Source organism: Aptenodytes patagonicus, chromosome W (genome assembly GCF_965638725.1).
Source record: "Aptenodytes patagonicus chromosome W, bAptPat1.pri.cur, whole genome shotgun sequence".
NCBI classification, from domain to species: Eukaryota; Metazoa; Chordata; class Aves; order Sphenisciformes; family Spheniscidae; genus Aptenodytes; species Aptenodytes patagonicus.
In genome coordinates this window covers 42,794,933-42,816,372 of record NC_134981.1, presented here as the reverse complement: position 1 = coordinate 42,816,372, position 21,440 = coordinate 42,794,933, and the positions used below count along the sequence as shown (strand labels likewise).

At 43.3% G+C, this 21,440-nt stretch overlaps 1 protein-coding gene across 1 annotated transcript in view; it reads left to right on the top strand.

Moving 5' to 3' along the window:
- LOC143172043 (synphilin-1-like) overlaps positions 1-21,440 on the top strand; it is a 116,955-nt gene that overhangs the window by 61,227 nt on the left and 34,288 nt on the right. Inside the window, 4 exon segments of the mRNA XM_076361260.1 lie at positions 107-179; positions 11,299-12,155; positions 16,670-16,849; positions 21,087-21,200. Of these exon segments, the coding sequence (XP_076217375.1) occupies positions 107-179; positions 11,299-12,155; positions 16,670-16,849; positions 21,087-21,200 (1,224 nt within the window).

Sequence of the window (21,440 nt, the reverse complement as noted above, 5' to 3'; positions counted from 1 at the left end):
GGCTGCCAGAAGTACCCTCAGCTTGGTAAATCTAGGCTATGCTCACAACGTTGTCATCTTACTTTTTACCTTTTAAAATTAATATACATTTTTTTCTTTCTTTCAGTATTCCATAACTTCTCTTAAGACCATCCCAGAATTATACAGAAGGTGTGAGTCACAAAATGAAGACAGCTCAGGTATGATGCCTGCTTCTGTCTACCCGTCATTTTCTAAGCTGCTTTTTACCATGTACAACTTGGCAACAATTGCTTCTTGGCAGTGTTCTGTTGTTTTGGTTTTTCTCATTTTTGTACAGCTTTCTGGAAACATGACTTTTTTTTTCAACAGATGTTAGTTCATGAGAAGAAAAAAAGTTCCAAAAAGGGAACACCTATTTGTGTCACAAATGCTGTAAACTTCATGAAGCTATCAGCACTTAAAGAATGTTACTGTACCCTTATGTCAGGGAGATGGGCTCTTGCATGCATATCAGAAATGAATTTCACTAGTAATTTTCCTATAGAGCTGAGTAAAAGCTGAGTTCTTTGTTATTTTCTTTATACTCACAGCAATTTAAAGATATTCTAACGTTTGTCATTAGACTGTAAGCATCACAGAAACTGCATGTCACAAGGATGAAGTTTCATCTGTGTATGAGGCAGTCTTGATGGTTGGGCAAAATTTATATAAATACCCTATAATTCTACAGATGCTCATATACCAGATAAAAATCTCCCTCGCACCCCTCCACTCCTTGGATACAGGGATGGCATTGAAAAGTGCTCTGAAGTTAACAGATCCTTCCAATTGGAAACACGTTATAAGGATCTTTTTTAGAAAGTTCCAGATAGATAAATTTTTATTCCTAAAATCAAATATGACAAAGTGATTAAATTGCCAGAGAAGTTGCTTCCTAATTGTCCCCTTTTATAACTGTTGACCCCCAAGTTCACCATCATCAGATGCTATTTTCTTTAGTGTTGAGGAAATGCTTTGCCACCTCAGCTCTATCAGGCAACATTGCACTTCTTTATTAATGTCAATGAAAAGTCTCCCCAGTTTTTCTGTTCCTCTCTTTATACTTGGATGATCCCATTGCTGTGTTATCGATGTCTCCTATCATTAGCGAATAAAAGTTAAGAATTTTGACAGCATCTTCAGAAATAAGAAATTTTGTCATCTCCTTTTTATATTTAAGATATTGGTGCACAAAAGAGATGTGGGTCATCCAAGATTATACCAGAATTATTTGACAGATTTTGGAATCAAGTTAGCTGCTCCAGGTTCCTGTCTCCCACCTTAAACACAGACCATCCTGTATTGATGTTTATAAAGGAATCAAACAATTAGTGTTTATTTGACCCAGACTTCCGATGGCCTCTGCCTGACTTCGTGAGTATGGAGAGATGAGCAAGAGGCTTTTCTGCTGGAGCAGCTGTTAAAGACTACTCACATAACAGCCCCTGCTGTGCTGGTGCTTTGGAGGACATAGGCACTACTTGCTTCTGCTTCCTCAGGGAACAAGCATCTGAAAAGAGAGTGGAGGAGATTCAGGGTTTCAGCCATGCCTTGCTCCACTCTGGGCTATAATCTCAATGTTGTGTATAGGGGGGAGCCATGCTCTTAACTGCCTAAGCACTAGTGAAGCCTATACAGCACATAAGGAGACAAAAATGGCACAAAGAAAGATTGTGTCTACCAGTCTGATTTGCTTTGCTCCCTACTGCTTATGTGGTTAAATGCCATATCCTAATCCTTTATTAAATGCAGTGTGAATTCATCATCCCAATTAAGTAAAGAATATGTTCAGAAGTCAGTAAAAATATTGCTACTTGTTCTCGGTGTTCCAGTTTGTTTGTAAAGTAATGCTCCACCAATATGTTGGGAAGAAAACAAAGAAATGGAAATGGCTTACTCCACAATAATTGTAATGAAAGAAAAGAGAAATACATGACTGAGTAATGATCCAAGACAGATTTGTAACGAAGATCATTGCTTCTTTGCGGTGTCAGATTTTACAATTTTATCATCACTGTTTTATGTAAATATGTGTTATTAAGGTTAGAAAGTGGAAAAAGCCTATTCAGCCTAACAACAGAATAAATGTAAGTTTAAAGAAAGTGATGACAAACAAAACGTTGATGCCTTTTTCTCTGTCTAGACCCCTGTGTTGAAAGCAGTGTTTCAGCAGTGTTTCAGTGAAAGCAGTGAACTCAGACAGAATTCATTTCTATACCAAGTGCTTAATAGTTCCTGTCAGAACAAAAGAGCTGGGAAACATATGGTATCCATTTCCCTGTATCACTTGGAAAAAAATTCACATGCAAATAAAACCAAGATAAAAGTGTAGGCCTTTGAACCTAGAATCTTATACAATACTTAAATAAGTCTGTACAGTGAGTTATTGTATTGGCCCACTAAGTTATATACCTTTTGATTATTATTTTTATTTTTTCTTGGGAAATGTATTCTTAAGTGCTTCCAAAAGTACTAAGGTAATTTTCAGACATCTGTAACTACTAAGCTGTACTAATCTTTTACTTCAAACATTAATGTTTTATTGAAAGTGTATATATCTGTTTCCTTATGAAGGTGTTTGTGGCAAATTGTGTTTTTTGACCACAAATTAGATTCCACTGATATGTAGTTAGCATGGTAATAAATCTGCTATGTTTAAACTGTATTCGTGACTTTGAAAATACATTAATTCTTAGTATATGTTAAAAGAGGCCTAGAAAGGCAAAACTGACTAAGGGCTTTAGTGGTTTTAGTGGAGTCCTTCTACTGAAAATAACAAAATTAAAAAAAAAAACCAAACCTCTTTACCAGAGTTCCACTTATTATGGTGTCCTGGTTTCAGCTGGAATAGAGTTAATTTTCTTCTTAGTAGCTGGTATAGTGCTGTGTTTTGGATTTAGGATGAGAATAACGTTGATAACACACCGATGTTTTAGTTGTTGCTAAGTAGTGCTTACGCTAGTCAAGGACTTTTCAGCTTCCCATGCTCTACCGACTGAGAAGGCTGCAGGTGCACAAGAAGCTGGGAGGGGGCACAGCCAGGACAGCTGACCCAAACTGGCCAAAGGGATATTCCATACCATGTGACGTCATGCTCAGTATATAAACTAGGGGAGTTGGCTGGGGGGCAGTGACCCCTGCTCGGGGACTGGCTGGGCATCGGTCGGCAGGTGGTGAGCAATTGCATTGTGCATCACTTGCTTTGTATATTCTTTTAGCATCATTATTATTATTATTATTATTATTTTCCCTTTCTTTTCTGTCCTATTAAATTCTCTTTATTTCAACCCACGAGTTTTACCTTTTTTTTTTTTTTTTATTCTCTCCCTCATCCCACTGGGGGGGGAGTGAGCGAACGGCTGTGTGGTGTTTAGCTGCCTGCCGGGTTAAACGACAACAAACAGTCTTTCTGGCGCCCAACGTGGGGCTCGAAGGGTTAAGATAATGACAGATCTGACCAGAGCGTGTTAAAACAAATTTGTTATAAGCATTTATTATTAGGTTAATAGTTGCTGGTCGCAATGCTGATTTATTTGTTCTCAGAGTTGTTGTGCTTGTCCTCAGAGTTGTGTTATGTAACACCTTACTTGCTGTATATGTTCCCTGTTGTGCTGTTTATCACCTCTGGGGGCTGGATTAAGGTTATCATTGTGCTGTACTGTGTAACACTGGCTTATGATATGATAAAATTACTGGTTGTGAGACTAATCTGGTATTTGTACTCAGCATTGCCATCATCTCCGTACCTCCGGAACCATCTCTTGGAAACTATTAATAATTACACTCTTTACCTTTTGTCCTCGGAGAGCCAATTTATGGGGAAGACAAGGGGGGACATTTTCCCGTGCTCCTTCACCTTCCCCTTCTCCTCCAATAGCTCTTGAGAATTTTGAATATCCTTGGGATGTTCAAACCAGCATGGTCCTATTGCTATGTCTCCTGAATGTGGTTCAGGTCTTGTTTAAGATTAAGCAACTATTTAAGAATACGACCCAGAGATCTGCCCCGAGGCTGGATAGTTATGAGCAGCAGGGTGTGTGGGATAGCATGGGCAAGTACCTAGGCCAATGGGCACCCCCAGTGTTTTGGAACTTCACCCCTGAGCAAGTGCAGAATCCTGAAAAGTTAGTAGAATATTTGGAAAAAGTATGCTGTCACCCTGGCAACTACAGAGAGATGCAGATCATTGCAACGTGCTGGGGCCTGGCCCATGCCTACCGAGCCCTGTTCAACACTGTTCAGTACCCTCAAGGGGAAGAGAAGGTCTCTGGATCTGACGACAAAGCGACAGGCACTGCAGTTACTCCAACCACAGTGACAGGCATTGTGGCTACTCCAACCCCCGCGACAGGCACTGCAGCTGAACCAGAGAACCAACCCATGCTGGTATCAGAACCCCCTATACACAAGAAGAAATATTGGAAGCAAACATCAGCTCGTATAGTAAGGGAAGAAACTCTTCCCCTACTAAGGGAAGAAGTGGACGAGGCAGACTACTCCAAAGCAGGGCCATCACGACAATAGGAGGAGGAAGAGGCAGAACCCATAAATGAGAAGGTAACCACCCAATCCCTATCCCTGAGTGAGCTGCGAGATATGCGAAAAGATTTCAGCCGTCATCCAGGCAAGCATATTGTCACCTGGTGGCTCCGATGCTGGGATAACGGGGCCAGTAGCCTGGAATTAGAGGGTAGGGAAGCCAAGCAGCTGGGATCCCTTTCTAGGGAAGGGGGCATTGATAAAGCAATTGGAAAAGGGACACGTATCCTCAGCCTCTGGAGGCGACTCCTGTCAAGCGTGAAGGAAAGGTATCCCTTCAAGGAGGATGTTATATGTCACCCAGGCAAGTGGATCACCATGGAGAGAGGTATCCAGTACCTGAGGGAATTGGCCATGCTGGAGGTGATTTATGGTGACCTGAAAAACGAGCTGTTATCCAAAGATCCAGATGAAGTCAAATGCACATGACCCATGTGGCAGAAGTTTGTACGGAGTGCACCATCGTCATATGCCAACTCATTGGCAGTGATGACCTGGAAAGATGGAGAGGGGCAAACAGTGGATGAATTGGCTGGCCAACTCCGGCAATACGAAGAAAGTCTCTCTTCCTCCCTCATCTCGGCTGTGGAGAAACTGTCCCAGAAGGTCCAGCAACTGGAAGAGGATAGGTCCTACTCCCCACCTGTATGGACCAGTATCTCGGCTATTAGTAGTCAGCGTCCCTCTGCTCAAGAGAGAGGATACAGTGGTGTCCTGGTTTCGGCAGGGATAGAGTTAATTTCCTTCCTAGTAGCTGGTACAGGGCTGTGTTTTGGATTTAGGATGAGAACAATGTTGATAATGCACCGATGTTTTAGTTGTTGCTAGGTAATGCTTACACTAGCCAAGGACTTTTCAGCTTCCCATGCTCTACTGACTGAGAAGGCTGGGGGTGCACAAGAAGCTGGGAGGGGGCACAGCCAAACTGGCCAAAGGGACATTCCATACCATGTGACGTCATGCTCAGTACATAAACTGGGGAAAGCTGGCCGGGGGGGCCGCTGCTCGGGGACTGGCTGGGCATCGGTCGGCGGGTGGTGAGCAATTGTACTGTGCATCACTTGCTTTGTGTATTATTATTATAATTATAATAATAATAATTATTATATTATTATTACTTTATTTCAATTATTAAACTGTTATTATCTCAACCCACGAGTTTTTCTCACTTGTGCTCTTCCAATTCTCTCCCCCATCCCACTGGGCTGGGGGGGGAGTGAGCGAGCGGCTGCGTGGTGCTTAGTTGCCGACTGAGGTTAAACCATGACAAGGGGGTACACACCACGGGCCACCCTGTGGTTTCATCTGTGTGACCACGGAGAGGACATGAGGAAGTGGGATGGAAAATCTACTTCAGCTCTAGAGGCACAGGTGCGTGAGTTGCAAGGAAAAACAATCACAAAAGGGGGTTCTTCCAGGAAAATTGCTGCTCCAGTTTCCAGTGAGCAGTTTCCCAGAGAGAGTAGAAGGGCTGATCTTACTCTTGATCTTAATGAAGAGACTTCTGACTCGTATTTACAAGAAGTGAGTAACGAACACTATGACTAGGACTAGAGGGGCCCTGCCTCCAGCCAGGGGGAGGAAAGGGACAACCGGGTTTACTGGACTGTGTGGATTCGGTGGCCTGGCACATCAGACCCACAGGAGTATAAGGCTCTAGTGGAGACCGGTGCACAGTGTACCCTAATGCCATCAAGCTATATAGGGGCAGAACCCATCTGTATTTCTGGGGTGACGGGGGGATCCCAACAGCTAACTGTATTGGAAGCCAAAGTGAGCCTAACTGGGAATGAGTGGCAGAAGCACCCCATTGTGACTGGCCCAGAGGCTCCGTGCATCCTTGGCATAGGCTACCTCAGGAGAGGGTATTTCAAGGACCCAAAAGGGTACCGGTGGGCTTTTGGTATAGCTGTCTTGGAGATGGGGGAAATTAAACAGCTGTCCACCTTGCCTGGTCTCTCGGAGGACCCCTCTGTTGTGGGGTTGCTGAAGGTCGAAGACCAACAGGTGCCAATCGCTACCACCACAGTGCACCGGCGGCAATATCGCACCAACCGAGACTCCCTGATTCCCATCCATAAGCTGATTCGTCGACTGGAGAGCCAAGGAGTGATCAGCAAGACCCGCTCACCCTTTAACAGTCCCATATGGCCAGTGCGGAAGTCTAATGGAGAGTGGAGACTAACAGTAGACTATCGTGGCCTAAATGAAGTCACACCGCCGCTGAGTGCTGCCGTGCCAGACATGCTAGAACTTCAGTACGAACTGGAGTCAAAGGCAGCCAAGTGGTATGCCACAATTGATATTGCTAATGCGTTTTTCTCAATCCCTTTGGCAGCAGAGTGCAGGCCATAGATTGCTTTCACTGGAGGGGCGTTCAGTACACCTGGAACCGACTGCCCCAGGGGTGGAAACACAGCCCCACCATTTGCCATGGACTGATCCAGACTGCAGTGGAACAAGGTGGAGCTCCAGATCACCTGCAATACATTGATGACATCATCGTGTGGGGCAACACAGCAGGAGAAGTTTTTGAGAAAGGGAAGGAAATAGTCAAAATCCTGCTGAAGGCCGGTTTTGCCATAAAGCAAAGTGAGGTCAAGGGACCTGCACAGGAGATCCAGTTTTTAGGAATAAAATGGCAAGATGGACGTCGTCAGATCCCAATGGATGTGATCAACAGAATAACAGCCATGTCTCCACCAACTAGCAAAAAGGAAACACAAGCTTTCTTAGGCGTCGTGGGTTTTTGGAGAATGCACATTCCAAATTACAGTCTGATTGTAAACCCTCTCTATCAAGTGACCTGGAAAAAGAACGTTTTCAGATGGGGCCCTGAGCAACGACAAGCTTTTGAACAAATTAAAGAGGAGATAGTTCATGCAGTAGCCCTGGGTCCAGTCCGGGCAGGGCAAGATGTAAAAAATGTGCTCTACACTGCAGCCGGGGAGAATGGCCCTACCTGGAGCCTCTGGCAGAAAGCACCTGGGGAGACGTGAGGTCGACCCCTAGGGTTTTGGAGTCGGGGATACAGAGGATCCGAGGCCCACTACACTCCAACTGAAAAAGAGATATTGGCAGCATATGAAGGGGTTCGAGCTGCTTCGGAAGTAGTTGGTACTGAAGCACAGCTCCTCCTGGCACCCCGACTGCCGGTGCTGGGCTGGATGTTCAGAGGGAGGATCCCCTGTACACATCATGCAACTGATGCTACATGGAGTAAGTGGGTCGCACTGATCACACAATGGGCTCAAATAGGAAACCCCAGTTGCCCAGGAATCCTGGAAGTGATCATGGATTGGCCAGAGGGCAAAGATTTTGGAATATTGCCAGAGGAGGAGGTAACGCGTGCTGAAGAGGCCCCAATGTATAATGAACTACCAGAAAATGAGAAGCAATGTGCCCTGTTCACTGATGGGTCCTGTCGTATTCTAGGAAAGCATCAGAGGTGGAGGGCTGCTGTGTGGAGTCCTATACGACAAGCGGCAGAAACTGCTGAAGGAGAAGGTGAATCAAGTCAGTTTGTAGAGGTGAAAGCCATCCAGCTGGCTTTAGACATTGCTGACCGAGTAAAGTGGCCAGTGCTCTATACTGACTCATGGATGGTGGCAAATGCCCTGTGGGGGTGGTTGCAGCAATGGAAGCAGAGCAACTGGCAGCGCAGAGGCAAACATCAAAACAACCAGCAGGTGGATCAGGCTGCTAAGATTGAAGTGGCTCAGGTGGATCTGGACTGGCAACATAAGGGTGAATTGTTTATAGCTCGGTGGGCCCATGACACCTCAGGGTGCCATCAAGGAAGAGATGCAACATACAGATGGGCTCGTGATCGAGGGGTGGACTTGAGCATGGACACCATTGCGCAGGTTATCCATGAATGCGAAACATGCGCTGCAATCAAGCAAGCCAAGCGGTTAAAGCCTTTTTGGTATGGAGGACGATGGCTGAAATATAAATATGGGGAGGCCTGGCAGATCGATTATATCACACTCCCACAAACCCGCCAAGGCAAGCGCCACGTGCTTACAATGGTGGCGGCAACCCCCGGATGGCTGGAAACATATCCCGTGCCCCATGCCACTGCCCGGAACACTATCCTGGGCCTTGAAAAGCAAGTCCTATGGCGACATGGCACCCCAGAAAGAATTGAGTCAGACAACGGGACTCATTTCCGAAACAACCTCATGGACACCTGGGCCAAAGAGCATGGCATTGAGTGGGTATATCACATCCCCTGTCATGCACCAGCCTCTGGGAAAATTGAACAATACAATGGACTGTTAAAGACTACGCTGACCCTTTAACAGTCCCATATGGCCAGTGCAGGATTATTCCTGCCTCGGGCAAAGGCAAACCCATCCGTGGGATTGCTTTTGCTCAAGGACCTGGGTGCGCTTGGTGGATAATGCGGAAGGATGGGGAAGTCCGATGTGTACCTCAAGGGGATTTGATTTTGGGTGAGAATAGCTAATGATTTGACCTGTATGATGTTAATTGCTATGTAATACTGTATATCATCACTTCTATGGTGGCTATATGCCATATCAACCGTATTGCAGTAAGTATCACCCAGATTAATGAAGAATGAACTTTGATGAAACTGAGCAAAATGTAGTGATGATAGAAACAGACAAGCGCAGCGGTGATGGGACCAGAACTGGCTTCAGCATGCAACAATCCAACACCACACACCGTCTCTCCTGCCCTGAAGGACTGTTATGACAGATGGAGCCCAAATCATGGACTAAAGGAACTCAATGGACATTTTATAGGGATGACCCATAGACTAAGGGAATGATATCTGTGTGTATATATATATCAAAAGACAGGAAAAGGGGTGGTGATTAATTGGAATGTATTGGAAAGTGTGGGCCCTGGGCATGACGTAGATGGTATAGAATAAGGGGTGGATATTGTCCTGGTTTTGATACCGAATATAAAGAAATACTAAGGAGACATATGGTTCTCTTTGTCGAAACAAAGTAGCTAAATGTTCTGTGGATAGATAGACTGGACATTCCGTAGATAAAAGGAAGCCTTGAAGCTCTGTGTACAGGGGTGGAATAGATAAGCTGAAATCAGCTAGTTAGTGCAACTGGGCCAAAAGACAAACTGTGCAGGTGAAAAGACTGAGTTCAACTAGTGGACATGGTGAGGTAGACTATCGACGACCGCCAGAGGACCCTGAAAGACCACCAATGAACATAAGAGCGCATGCGTTAAAGACTTTTGCATATGTTAATGAGTTCCAGGAAATAGCATGAATATGTTAATCATTTCTTGGAAATCTAATGAATATGTATATTCTGATTGTACATAACTCCTATAGTTGAGCAGCTCGGTGCGCACACTAGGTGGAGTGATCCCCTGTGCGCCTGGCGCTGCAATAAAGAATGCCTGCTTTCTAAAACTCCAAATTGAATCTTAGAGAGTTTTTAATTTGCCGACTTACGGTAACAGTTTCAGCTGGGATAGAGTTAATTTTCTTCCTAGTAGCTGGTATAGTGCTGTGTTTTTGATTTAGGATGAGAATAATGTTGATAACACACCGATGTTTTAGGTGTTTACTGCTGAGCAGTGCTTACACAGAGTCAAGGTCTTTTCCTGCTTCTCACACTGCCCCACCAGCGAGTAGGCTGGGGGTGCACAAGAAGTTGAGAGGCGACACGACTGGGACAGTTTAACCAAACTGGCCAAAGGGATATTCCATACCATATGACGTCATGCTTAGTATATAAATAGGGGAAAAGCTGGCCGGTGGTCTGGTGTTCGGGAACTGTCTGGACATCGGTCTGCGGGTGGTGAGCAATTGCATTGTGCATCACTTGTTTTGTATATTCTTTTATCATTATTATTATTTTCCCTTCCTTTTCTGTCCTATTAAATTATCTCTATCTCAACCCATGTGTTTTACCTTTTTTTTTTTATGATTCTCTCCCCCATCCCACTGTTGGCGGGGAGTGAGCGAACACTGTGTGGTGTTTGGCTGCCTGCCCAGCAGAGTGGAAGTTAATTAGGATAAAGATTTCAGGTGACTTGAGCTCCCTTTTTCCTCTGCAAGGCAGATTCATTGGTCAAACTCCCTATCCTACAGTACACTGAAGATAATGCACTGGAAGTTCCAGACCTATTTATATATAAGTGTATATGTACATTAAGGAATGGAAAGTTTGACTGAGAAGCCCAGCAAACAGAGAAGTTGAAATTGAGACATCATAGCTGAATAAGTAGGTTTAATTTTCAGATTAAAACAGAATTTCCAATTCTTGCATGAAAAATCCATCTTCCAGAGAAAACAGACCTTTAAAAAAAAAAAGTAGTTGTTGCTATTGTTAAACAAATCTGCTAAAACAAATCAGGAGAAAAAATATTCACCAACCCTGGTGTTGACCTTCCAGGAAATCATTCTTCTCTTCTGATGCATCTCCATGCAATAAAAATAGCAGAGTGCAAACTAGCATAGTCTGGCAGCACAAGCATCAGTGCCACTAGGCTCTTACTGGTGTCCATTACTTGATTAAAACTACTTTGTAAATGTTTACAATGTATGTCCTATTTGAAGAAGGTTTCTTTTCTGGAGTGTCAAATTCTTCAGCTATTGTAATAGAGTTGTCATTAAATCTGCTTAGATGTGAATACAGCATGTTATGCAATTTTTGTTCCCAGTGTTTGGCTAAGTATATATTTAAAATATGCTGTGTCATGTAACACATCTGGTAATAATAACCAGTTCTAAATCACATTCCTCTATTTCTCTAGTTTCCAGCAGCAGCTGGAACTGTGAAGTCTCAACTCTTACTGGAAATGCACAGAAACCAACAGGAATTGCGGATACGTGCAATAAATTCAGACCAGTGAAGAGGGTTTCCCCATTAAAGCACCAGTCAGAGAGCTCTGAGAACAATGAAAGTGATGACCAAAAGAACCAGAAGGGACAATACCAGAAAGGTGGCGATTCTCAGTCTGCACCTCCGAATGATGACCAGAGCCCAGGAGAACAAGAATGCTTTAAAAGTAAAAACATCGAGCACACTGTTCTACTTGGGGAGCTAGAGCACTATGACCTGGATATGGATGAAATTTTGGATGTGCCTTTTATTAAATCAAGCCAGCAACTTGTTCCTTTTACAAAGGTAGCTCCTGAGAAAAAACTTTTGGGTGTGTGTTCAACAGTGAATGGTCTTAGTGGCAAGACCTGCTCTGCAGGGAACACAGAGAACTTGCCTGCCAGCATGACAGAGTTTGTTCTGGCCCCTGTGAAAGGCTCTCAGCTGAGAAAAACACAGCACATTGTCCTTGATCAACACAAGCATTTAACACAAGAATTAGAGCTTTCACAGCCCTTAAAGTGTAGCTCAGTCCATAAATCTGAAACCCAGGGCGAGGGCTTCCTCAGCATGACATTTGTTGATCCTCAGGCTCATAAAAATGAGAAGACTATGCCAAACTGCCACCTGAGGACTTTTCATCTGCAGATGACAGTGGCAGAAAGCAAGCAGCTTAATGAACTGAATATGAACTGGAGCAGCTCAGGGAGGGAAGAAGAGAGGAATGAAGAGGTGAAAAAAATTAACAGCATCTTAAACATTGTAAAGGAAGGCCAAATATCATTACTGGTAAGTATCTTCTTTTTCATAAACCACATAGAATAAGAGATTTCTGTGATGTGGTTCATTAAGCCAGCAAAGCTGATGAAGTGCATATTTTGCACTCCCGCTCCGTTTATGCACTTTAGAAATTGAGCATATTGGTTTCCAAATGGAAAGTTTTCATCTTTAAATCACATATGTAGCAAATCCAAGATGTTAGTTTTATGTAAACGTGGACAAGATTGCTAGTTTATGCAGTAAACTCAAGTCATACAGAAGGCATCTTGAGATCACTTGAATATCGAATTTAAATCTTGAGTTTTGCTTTTCACAACATTTGTGAATTGCTTTGTTCAGTTATTGGTAGTTTGCCTCAGTTGTTATTTAGAGACTGATGAGAAGTAGTTATTTAAAGGCTGTAAAAAAGGGGCTTCTGTTGTATTCTGATTATTATTTAGGAGTGTTTATGCCAACTTGCTGCAGCAGCATTCTCAGGCAGGAGATTTCTCTAAAGCCTCATTGGCCTCTGACCCATATGAAGTTTTCAGTTAATTCTAGTGCTGTGATCAGACACTATCAATGATGGTTTCCAAAATAACTACATGCAAGTTAACACAATGATGCAGAGCATATGATCTCCACTCAGAATGGCTGTTGGAGGCACAGTGTATGTATAAAAACTTTTGTTAGATTTTTGTTTAGCTTTTCTGTTTACCAGTCTAGCTCAAGCACAAAGGCATGTTATTAAGATAGCAGCAAAGACAAAGGCAGACTTATTCAAAGACTAGACAGAGGCAGAAGAATATATTAGTGCTCAGTAAGAAATAAAAGCAGATAAAATTCACCCAAAAATGGGAAATAGAAGTCTTTTGTTATGTCTTGTGTTATAGCTACATTTTATATTGTGCTCAGTACAAGCTGTCAATTATATGATGAACAAATTTAAATATGAACATTTTTTAGGAGTAATGGATGTTTTCTGTTCCATTACTCATCAATATAATGCCAAAAAAAAGAAAAGGAACCAAATGCAAAATACACATACGTTGTATAAATGTAGGTGTGTTTACAGTTACTTTGTGGAACAGACTAGTACAGAGATGTAAAGCTACACAACAAGATCTTGCACCGTTATCATAGAATCATAGAATCATAGAATGGTTTGGGTTGGAAGGGACCTTTAAAGGTCATCTAGTCCAACCCCCCTGCCATGGGGGCATCTTCAACTAGATCAGGTTGCTCAGAGCCCCATCCAACCTGACCTTGAACGTTTCCAGGGATGGGACATCCACCACCTCTCTGGGCAACCTGTTCCAGTGTTTCACCACCCTCACAGTAAAGAATTTTTTCCTTATATCTAGTCTAAATCTACCCCCCTTTAGTTTAAAGCCATTCCCCCTTGTCCTGTCGCAACAGGCCCTGCTAAAAAGTTTGCTGACATCTTTTTTATAAGCCCCCTTTAAGTACTGATAGGCTGCAATAAGGTCTCCCCGAAGCCTTCTCTTCTCCAGGCTGAACAACCCCAACTCCCTCAGCCTTTCCTCACAGGAGAGGTGTTCCATCCTTCTGATCATTTTCGTGGCCCTCTTCTGGACCCGCTCCAACAGGTCCATGTCTTTCCTGTGCTGAGGGCTCCAGAGCTGGACACAGTACTCCAGGTGGGGTCTCATCAGAGCAGAGTAGAGGGGCAGAATCACGTCCCTTGACCTGCTGGCCACGCTTCTTTTGATGCAGCCCAGGATACGATTGGCCTTCTGGGCTGCGAGTGCACATTGCTGGTTCATGTCCAGTTTTTCATCCACCGGTATCCCCAAGTCCTTCTCGGCAGGGCTGCTCTCAATCCCTTCATCCCCCAGCCTGTATTGATACCAGGGGTTGCCCCGACCCAGGGGCAGGACCTTGCACTTGGCCTTGTTGAACCTCATGAGGTTCACACGGGCCCACTTCTTGAGCTTGTCCAGGTCCCTCTGGATGGCATCCTGTCCCTCTGGCATGTCAACCGCACCACTCAGCTTGGTGTCATCTGCAAACTTGCTGAGGGTGCACTCGATCCCACTGTCTATGGCATTGATGAAGATATTAAACAGTACCGGTCCCAATACGGACCCCTGTGGGACACCACTCGTCACCAACCTCCATCCAGACATTGAGCTGTTGACCACTACCCTCTGGATGCGACCATCCAACCAATTCCTCACCCACCGAACAGTCCATTCATCAAATCCATACCTCTCCAGTTTAGAGAGAAGGATGTTGTGGGGTACTGTGTCAAAGGCCTTACAGAAGTCCAGATAGATGACATCCGTAGCTCTCCTCTTGTCCACTGATGTAGTCACTCCATCATAGAAGGCCACTAGGTTGGTCAGGCAGGACTTGCCCTTGGTGAAGCCATGCTGGCTGTCTCAAATCACCTCCCTGTCCTCCATGTGCCTTAGCATAGCTTCCAGGAGGATCTGTTCCATGGTCTTCCCAGACACAGAGGTGAGGCTGACTGGTTCGTAGTTCCTAGAGTCCTCCTTTTTATCCTTTTTAAAAATGGGGGTGATGTTTCCCTTTTCCCAGTCATCGGGGACTTCACCTGACTGCCATGACTTTTCAAGTATCATGGAGAGTGGCTTGGCAGCTACATCAGCCATTTCCCTCAGGACTCTGGGATGCATCTCGTCAGGTCCCATAGGCTTATGTATGTTCAGGTGCCTGAGATGGTCTCGAACCTGATCTTCTCTTACAGTGGGAGGGACTTTGCTCCCCCCAGTCCCTGCCTTGAGGTCCATCCACTTGAGAGGTGTGGGAAGAGAGATTGCCAGTGAAAACTGAGGCAAAAAAATTGTTGAGTACCTCAGCCTTCTCCTCATCCATTGTTACCAGTTTGCCAGTCTTGTTCATCAGGGGGGTACGCTTTCTTTGACCTTCCTTTTCTGGCTGTCATACCTGTTGAAGCCCTTCTTATTAATCTTTGCGTCCCTTGCCAAGTTCAGCTCCAGCCGCGCCTTGGCCTTCCTGACTCCATCCCTACACAACCAGGCAGCGTCCCTATACTCTTCCCAGGATACCTGTCCCTGCTTCCACTGCCTGTGTATTTCCTTCTTGCCCTAAAGGGCAAGGTCTTGACTCATCCATGCCTGTCTCTTGCCTTCCTTTCCTGATTTCTTACACCTGGGGATTGAGAGCTCTTGCACTCTATGGAAAGCTTCCTTAAAGATCTGCCAGCTCTGTTCTGCTCCCTTGTCCCTGAGGGCAGTTTCCCAGGGGGTCCTATTGACTAACTCCTTGAACAGCTGGAAGTTTGCTTTCCTAAAATTCAGGGTCCTGACTTTACTCTTCGCCTGACCCATATCCCTCAGGACTGCGAACTCCACCAGTGCATGATCACTGCAGCCCAGGCTGCCTTCAGTCTTGACGTCTCTGATTAGCTCACTTGCGTTGGTGACCAACAGGTCCAGTATCGCATCCCCTCTTGGTAGGGCTGTCTATTACCTGGCCTAAGAAGTTATCCTCGATGCACTCCAGGAGTCTCCTGGACTGCCTACAGCTCGCCGTGCTACTTTTCCAGCAGATGTCGGGGTGGTTGAAGTCCCCCAGCAGGATGAGAACCTGTGAGCGCAATGCCTCCTGTAGCTGGAGTAAGAAGGCTTCGTCAATAGGCTCCCCTTGATCGGGCGACCTGTATTAGACACCAACCACAAGGTTCCCTTTGTTGCCTCGGTCTCTAATTCTTACCCATAAGCTTTCAACCTGCTCGTGGCTATTCTTCAGAGACAGCTCTTCACAATCCATCCATTTCTTGATGTAGAGGGCAACCCCTCCACCTCTCCTTCCTTGCCTGTCCCTTCTGAACAGCCTGTAGCCATCGATAGCAGCACTCCAGTCATGGGATTCGTCCTACCAAGTTTCAGTAATGGCAACTAGGTCATAGCTTTCTAGCAGCACGGTGGCTTCCAGCTTCTCCTGTTTGTTACCCATGCTGCGTGCATTGGTGTAGAGGCACTTCAGCTGGGCTGTCGGCCGTGTCTCCTTCTTAGTGGAACACACCTTAGTTCCTTTGAGGTACTTCACTGGTGTTTCCCTCTTGGCTGCTATTACCTCAGGAGCCCCGGCTCATCTCCGTAAGACTTCAAGTGTGCTCAGTGTAGCCAGCATGTCTCAGAGCAACAGGCTGAGGGCCCTCGCTAGCACCTCGTCCCTCTAACCTTGACATGTCATCCCATGGCTTGTCACAGGCAAGCCTGATATTATCCCCCTCCCCCTTCAAGTCTAGCTTATATGACAATTGTTATATGACAATTGCATTAGAAAGAGAAACTGCACAGTGACTCAAGCCAGTGAGCCTCCTACCTCTCTATCCTATCTCTAATAGTAACCAGGTCCTGTATAGGGAAGTGAAAAGCTCCTGTTTTTGAGAGTTATAAAAGAACATGCCTATGGGAAAATATCTTTGACTTTGGCTTGCATCTTAGGCTGTGAGGCTTGATGTTCTATGTATGTTTTATCCCTAATTATTACTAATAGAATGACTTTTTTAACCATTTCTTTTTGAACAGCCATACTTAGCAGCAGATAATCTGGATAAGATACATGATGAATGTGACAACAATCTGCTGCATGTAGCAGCATCAAAGGGACATGCAGAATGCCTGCAGCATCTCACTTCTTTGATGGGGGAAGACTGCTTGAATGAACGAAACACTGAGCAGCTAACTCCAGCTGGGTTAGCAATAAAGGTGACTTAGACTCAGTCTCTACTGTAATGTGACATAAGGGTGATTTAGTCTCTTTCTGTGATGGCAGTAAATAATACATCCAACAGGATATTATTTTTCAAGCTTTTTGTTAGAGAAAAAAGAACAGTTGGCTGTTACCATATAAAAAAAAAAAAGGGTTAGTATGCAAGATATGTCCGCTGTACAACACTGACATTTTATATGTTGTCAGTGCATATACATTTGCTTTTGAATCAGTTAACTGGCTCTAAAAAACATTTGTTATATTTCAAGGAACTTTTATTTCATTCAGACACAATTGTTTCTTTAGAGAACATAACATTTTCTTGATTTTTTACAGATACTTATATAATCTTGAAAGACAAGTCTGAGAACATGTTTGCAAAGCATGAAAACACTCTGCTCATTTCTAACAATGTCTTTTGTCAGTGTTCCACATCTGAAGGTGAATGTTCTTGGTTGTCTAGAGCAATCGCATCAAAGTTAACATTTACATGTTGCAGAACAACCTGTCAGAAACTGCAAAAATTAATGTCAAAGCTTACAGGAAAACCTATTATGTAGGAAAATGTGAAAATTTATGGTGTTGCTGTGCTATAGTAAAAGGGGTGTACTGGAACGCTGATAATTTCACAGAATCACAGGATAGTTGAGGTTGTAAGGGACCTCTGGAAGTCATCTGATCCAACCCGCCTGCTCAAGCAGAGCCACCAAGAGCCAGTTGCCCAGGTCCATGTCCAGACGGCTTTTAAGTATCTCCAAGGAGGGAGACTCCACAATGTCCCTGGGCAACCTGTTGCAGTGCTCACTCACCCTCACAGGAAAAAAGGGTTTCCTGATGTTCAGACGGAACCTCCTGTGTTTCCGTTTGTGCCCATTGCCTCTAATCCTGTCACTGGGCACCACTGAAAAGAGCCTGGCTCTGTGTTCTTTGCACCCTCCCTTCAGGTATTTATATACATTGATGAGATCCCCCTAGAGCCTTCTCTTCTCTAGGCTGAACAGTCCCATCTCTCTCAGCCTTTCCTCATAGGAGACATGCTCCAGTCCCTTCATCATCTTCGTGGCCCCTCATTGGGCTCTCTCCAGTATGTCCATGTCTCTCCTGTACTGAGGAGCCCAGGACTGGACACAGGGCTCCAGGTGTGGCCTCACCAGTGCTGAGTAGAGGGGAAGGATCACCTCCCTTGACCTGCTGGTAATACTTTGTCTAATACATCCCAGGATACCATTAGCTTTCTTTGTGGCAAGGGCCCACTGCTGGCTCATGTTCAACTTGGTGTCCACCAAGACCCCCTGGTCATTTTCTGCAAAGCTGCTTCCCAGCTGGGTGACCCCCCAGCATTTACTGGTGCATGGGGTTGTTCCTCCCCATGTGCAGGACTTGGCACTTCTCCTTGTTGAACTTCATGAGATTCCTGTCAGCCCATTTCTTCAGCCTGTCAAGGTCCCTCTGGATGGCAGCACGACTCTGGCCTATCAGCCAATCCTCCCAGTATTGTGTCATCAGGAAACTTGCTGAGGGTACACTTGGCCCCATCATCCAGATCATTAATGAAGCTGTTGAACAGGACTGGACCCAGGATTGACCCCTGGGGTACACTGCTAGTTACTGGCCTCCAACTAGACTTCGTGCCACTGCTCACCACGCTCTGGGCCTGGCCGTTCAGCCAGTTTTCAGTCCACTTCACTGTCTGCTCATCCAATTTAACTAAACTAGTTCTGGGTCTTCAGCAAGTAAGATTGAATGGTTGAATGCCATTCCTCTTAATCACTAAGTACCTTAAGAAGAGGTGAAATATGATACAAGAGTTTCTGTTTCTTCAGGATTTTTTATTGTTATTTTCTTCTTGGGAAACTTTAGAAACTGGTGGATTCCAACCTGCAGGAAACCATTTTGCATCTTTGAAAGGTGACAACCATTCTAATGACTTAGTGCAGGATTCAGGGACTTTTTTTTTTTTTAATAGGTCATATGAATAAGAAATTAAACTGATATCTAACTGTACTACTGAACTGCTATTATAAAAGTAAGGTTTTTAGCTTCAATAGCCCATGTCCAATTTGAATACTTACAGTCTGCCAGTTAAAAGTTGTCTTAAAATTTTAGTTGGAAATGGTTTTCTCTCTTGTTTTATTTTAACCTAGGTAGATGATATATTTATAAGTTAGTAACATCTCTTGTCTTTTTCCCCAGAAAGGCTGGCTTTTTTAACAATAGGTGAAGGGGTTCTTTAAATTCTATACCATTTGGGCATGCTTTGACATTTCTGGAAAAGTGTGTAAATATGATGGAGTTCTCCATGTAACTGAGGGTGCTCAGGCCCAGGTGTTTCTAATGATGATCTGCATGGCTGGAGTTATCCTGGATCATTGAAAATGCTATGTGAGAGCCTTAAAATTATTTGGCTTAATTAAACTTCATAGCTCTTGGTCCTTACTCCCAAAATGTTTTGGACACTGATAGAAGGGGCTTTATTCTTCTTGTTCTTAAATTATACTGGTTTAACTCCAGTTATGTTATGCTATATGGAATATGCACCCATGTTCCATAAGAATCATGAGTATCAGAATGAAAGAAAATTTGTATGCAGGAACATAAATTTCCATAGAAGAGGATTTCAGCAGTGATGATGCATGACATTTTCCAGTAAGGAATGAATTAATTAAAGCAAACTCATTTAATTTAGAACCTCTTTCTGAGCTTGAGCTATGAGCTAGAGAGTGAAAATGGAGTGGTCTGTTATGGCCAGTCACATTGCCATATTGACAGTTTATTTTAAGTAATTGTGAAAAAATCCTCTGCAAATTAGCAAAATTGTGTTATTTAGCAAGTACTTCATTTTATTAATTCATTACCTTAATTTTAAAAATACCAAAAGATTTTACTCAGTTGTGATATAAAGGAAGACACAACTAATTTATAATGTTAACTGTGCTTACTAATATTTGAACCCAGATTTGATGATTAGGGTTTTTCTAGAGTGATTAAAAGAACACAAGTAGTTTTCATTTGTTTACTTCATTTTTGAAATTGAGACAAATAGAGGAAAGTAAGCAAACTAAAAGTGGTGTGCATTTATGTGTGTATATACACATGCTACATATGCAAGGAATAAGACATATCAAATGAATTTTGGTCCATTTATTTTTCCCATTCATTACATTCTTCTTGGTTTTTTTTATATAACCATAAACCTGAAACTTGAAATGGAAATTTCTTTCCTTCCTAGGACAGCTTTTTTCATTTTATGCATGCAAACAACTTTTTATGTTTTGTGTGCTGACCTGTATAAGGTTTTGACTGAGCACTTGAAATGTTTGTTTTAGCTATAAAGAATAACATCACCTTTATGAAGATGACAGTAGGAAAGCAGGACAGAATGTGAGTTATGCCAAACTGCCTTTACCCAGGTACCATTGCTGAAAGGGAACACTGCAGCAAGAGAAGCTGCTAAAAACTCTTGCCTTTACACTGGGCCACAAACATGCTCTGAAGGAAATGTTCATCTCTTTCTGCAGTATCCACATCCCACTTCATAGTAACTTGCAAACTGCTACAAGTGTGCATAGCAGTTTGGGAATCTGGAGCCTAGGCTGTAAAAGATGTTCAGAGCAAGAACCATTTCCTTGTTTGTGTTTGTACAATATCTATTACAGGTAGGTCTTAATCCATGAGGATTAGGTGTTCAGATACTGCAAATAATGCATAATAATACATAATAATAACCTAGAAAGCGTGCATTTAATTATTGAACAGTGAAGATTAGTTTGTAGGGAGAGAGCCCATTTCCTCTGCTCCAGCAAATGGTTTCATTTAGTCATTGAGCCTTGCTGTACAAGTGATGGAAGCAGAACTATGTTTTTATTCTGAACAATCTGAGAGTATGTATTAGCATTTCACTGCCTCTTGAACTGGAGTCCGCTGTGGTGCCATTCAGCAAACATTCTGTACCAATACATATACACAACTATAGTTTTAGGTGGGAAAAGCTGGAAAATGAAGGGCAAGTTTAAGTTCAAACTGACAGAATATTATCAATAGCCAAGCTGTATTTGATCCAGGGCAGCAGGATAAACAAGTGCATTACATGAGATGGGATAAAAGAACAAACAGGAATGTTCTAACATATTAGCGGTTCTGATAAGCATTTCCCTGTTTAGTAGATATGTTTGGAACTGAAACAACTGCAATTTTTTAAATTTGTTTTTCTTAATTTTTTTTTTCTTTATTTAGAATGGTCAGCTGGAGTGTGTTCAGTGGATGGTGAGCGAAACAGAAGCTATTGCAGAATTAAGTTGCTCAAAAGATCACCCAAGCCTTATTCATTATGCAGGTTTCTATGGTCAGGTATGGCTTTCATTTACTTTTTCAAAGAGATTGATTGAGATGTTCATACAAGAATTTCAATTTAAAATATCTTTATAGCCAAATAAGCATTTTGTGGCTCTTAAATACAGATGTTCTTAATTAGTTCAAATATAGCAAGATCGTTTCCCATTTAATCTGTATATTTTTTCTGTATTTTCCCTCTTAAATCATTTTTTTGAAGCAGAAAAATCACTATTTTTGTTGCTAAAGCTACTTTTT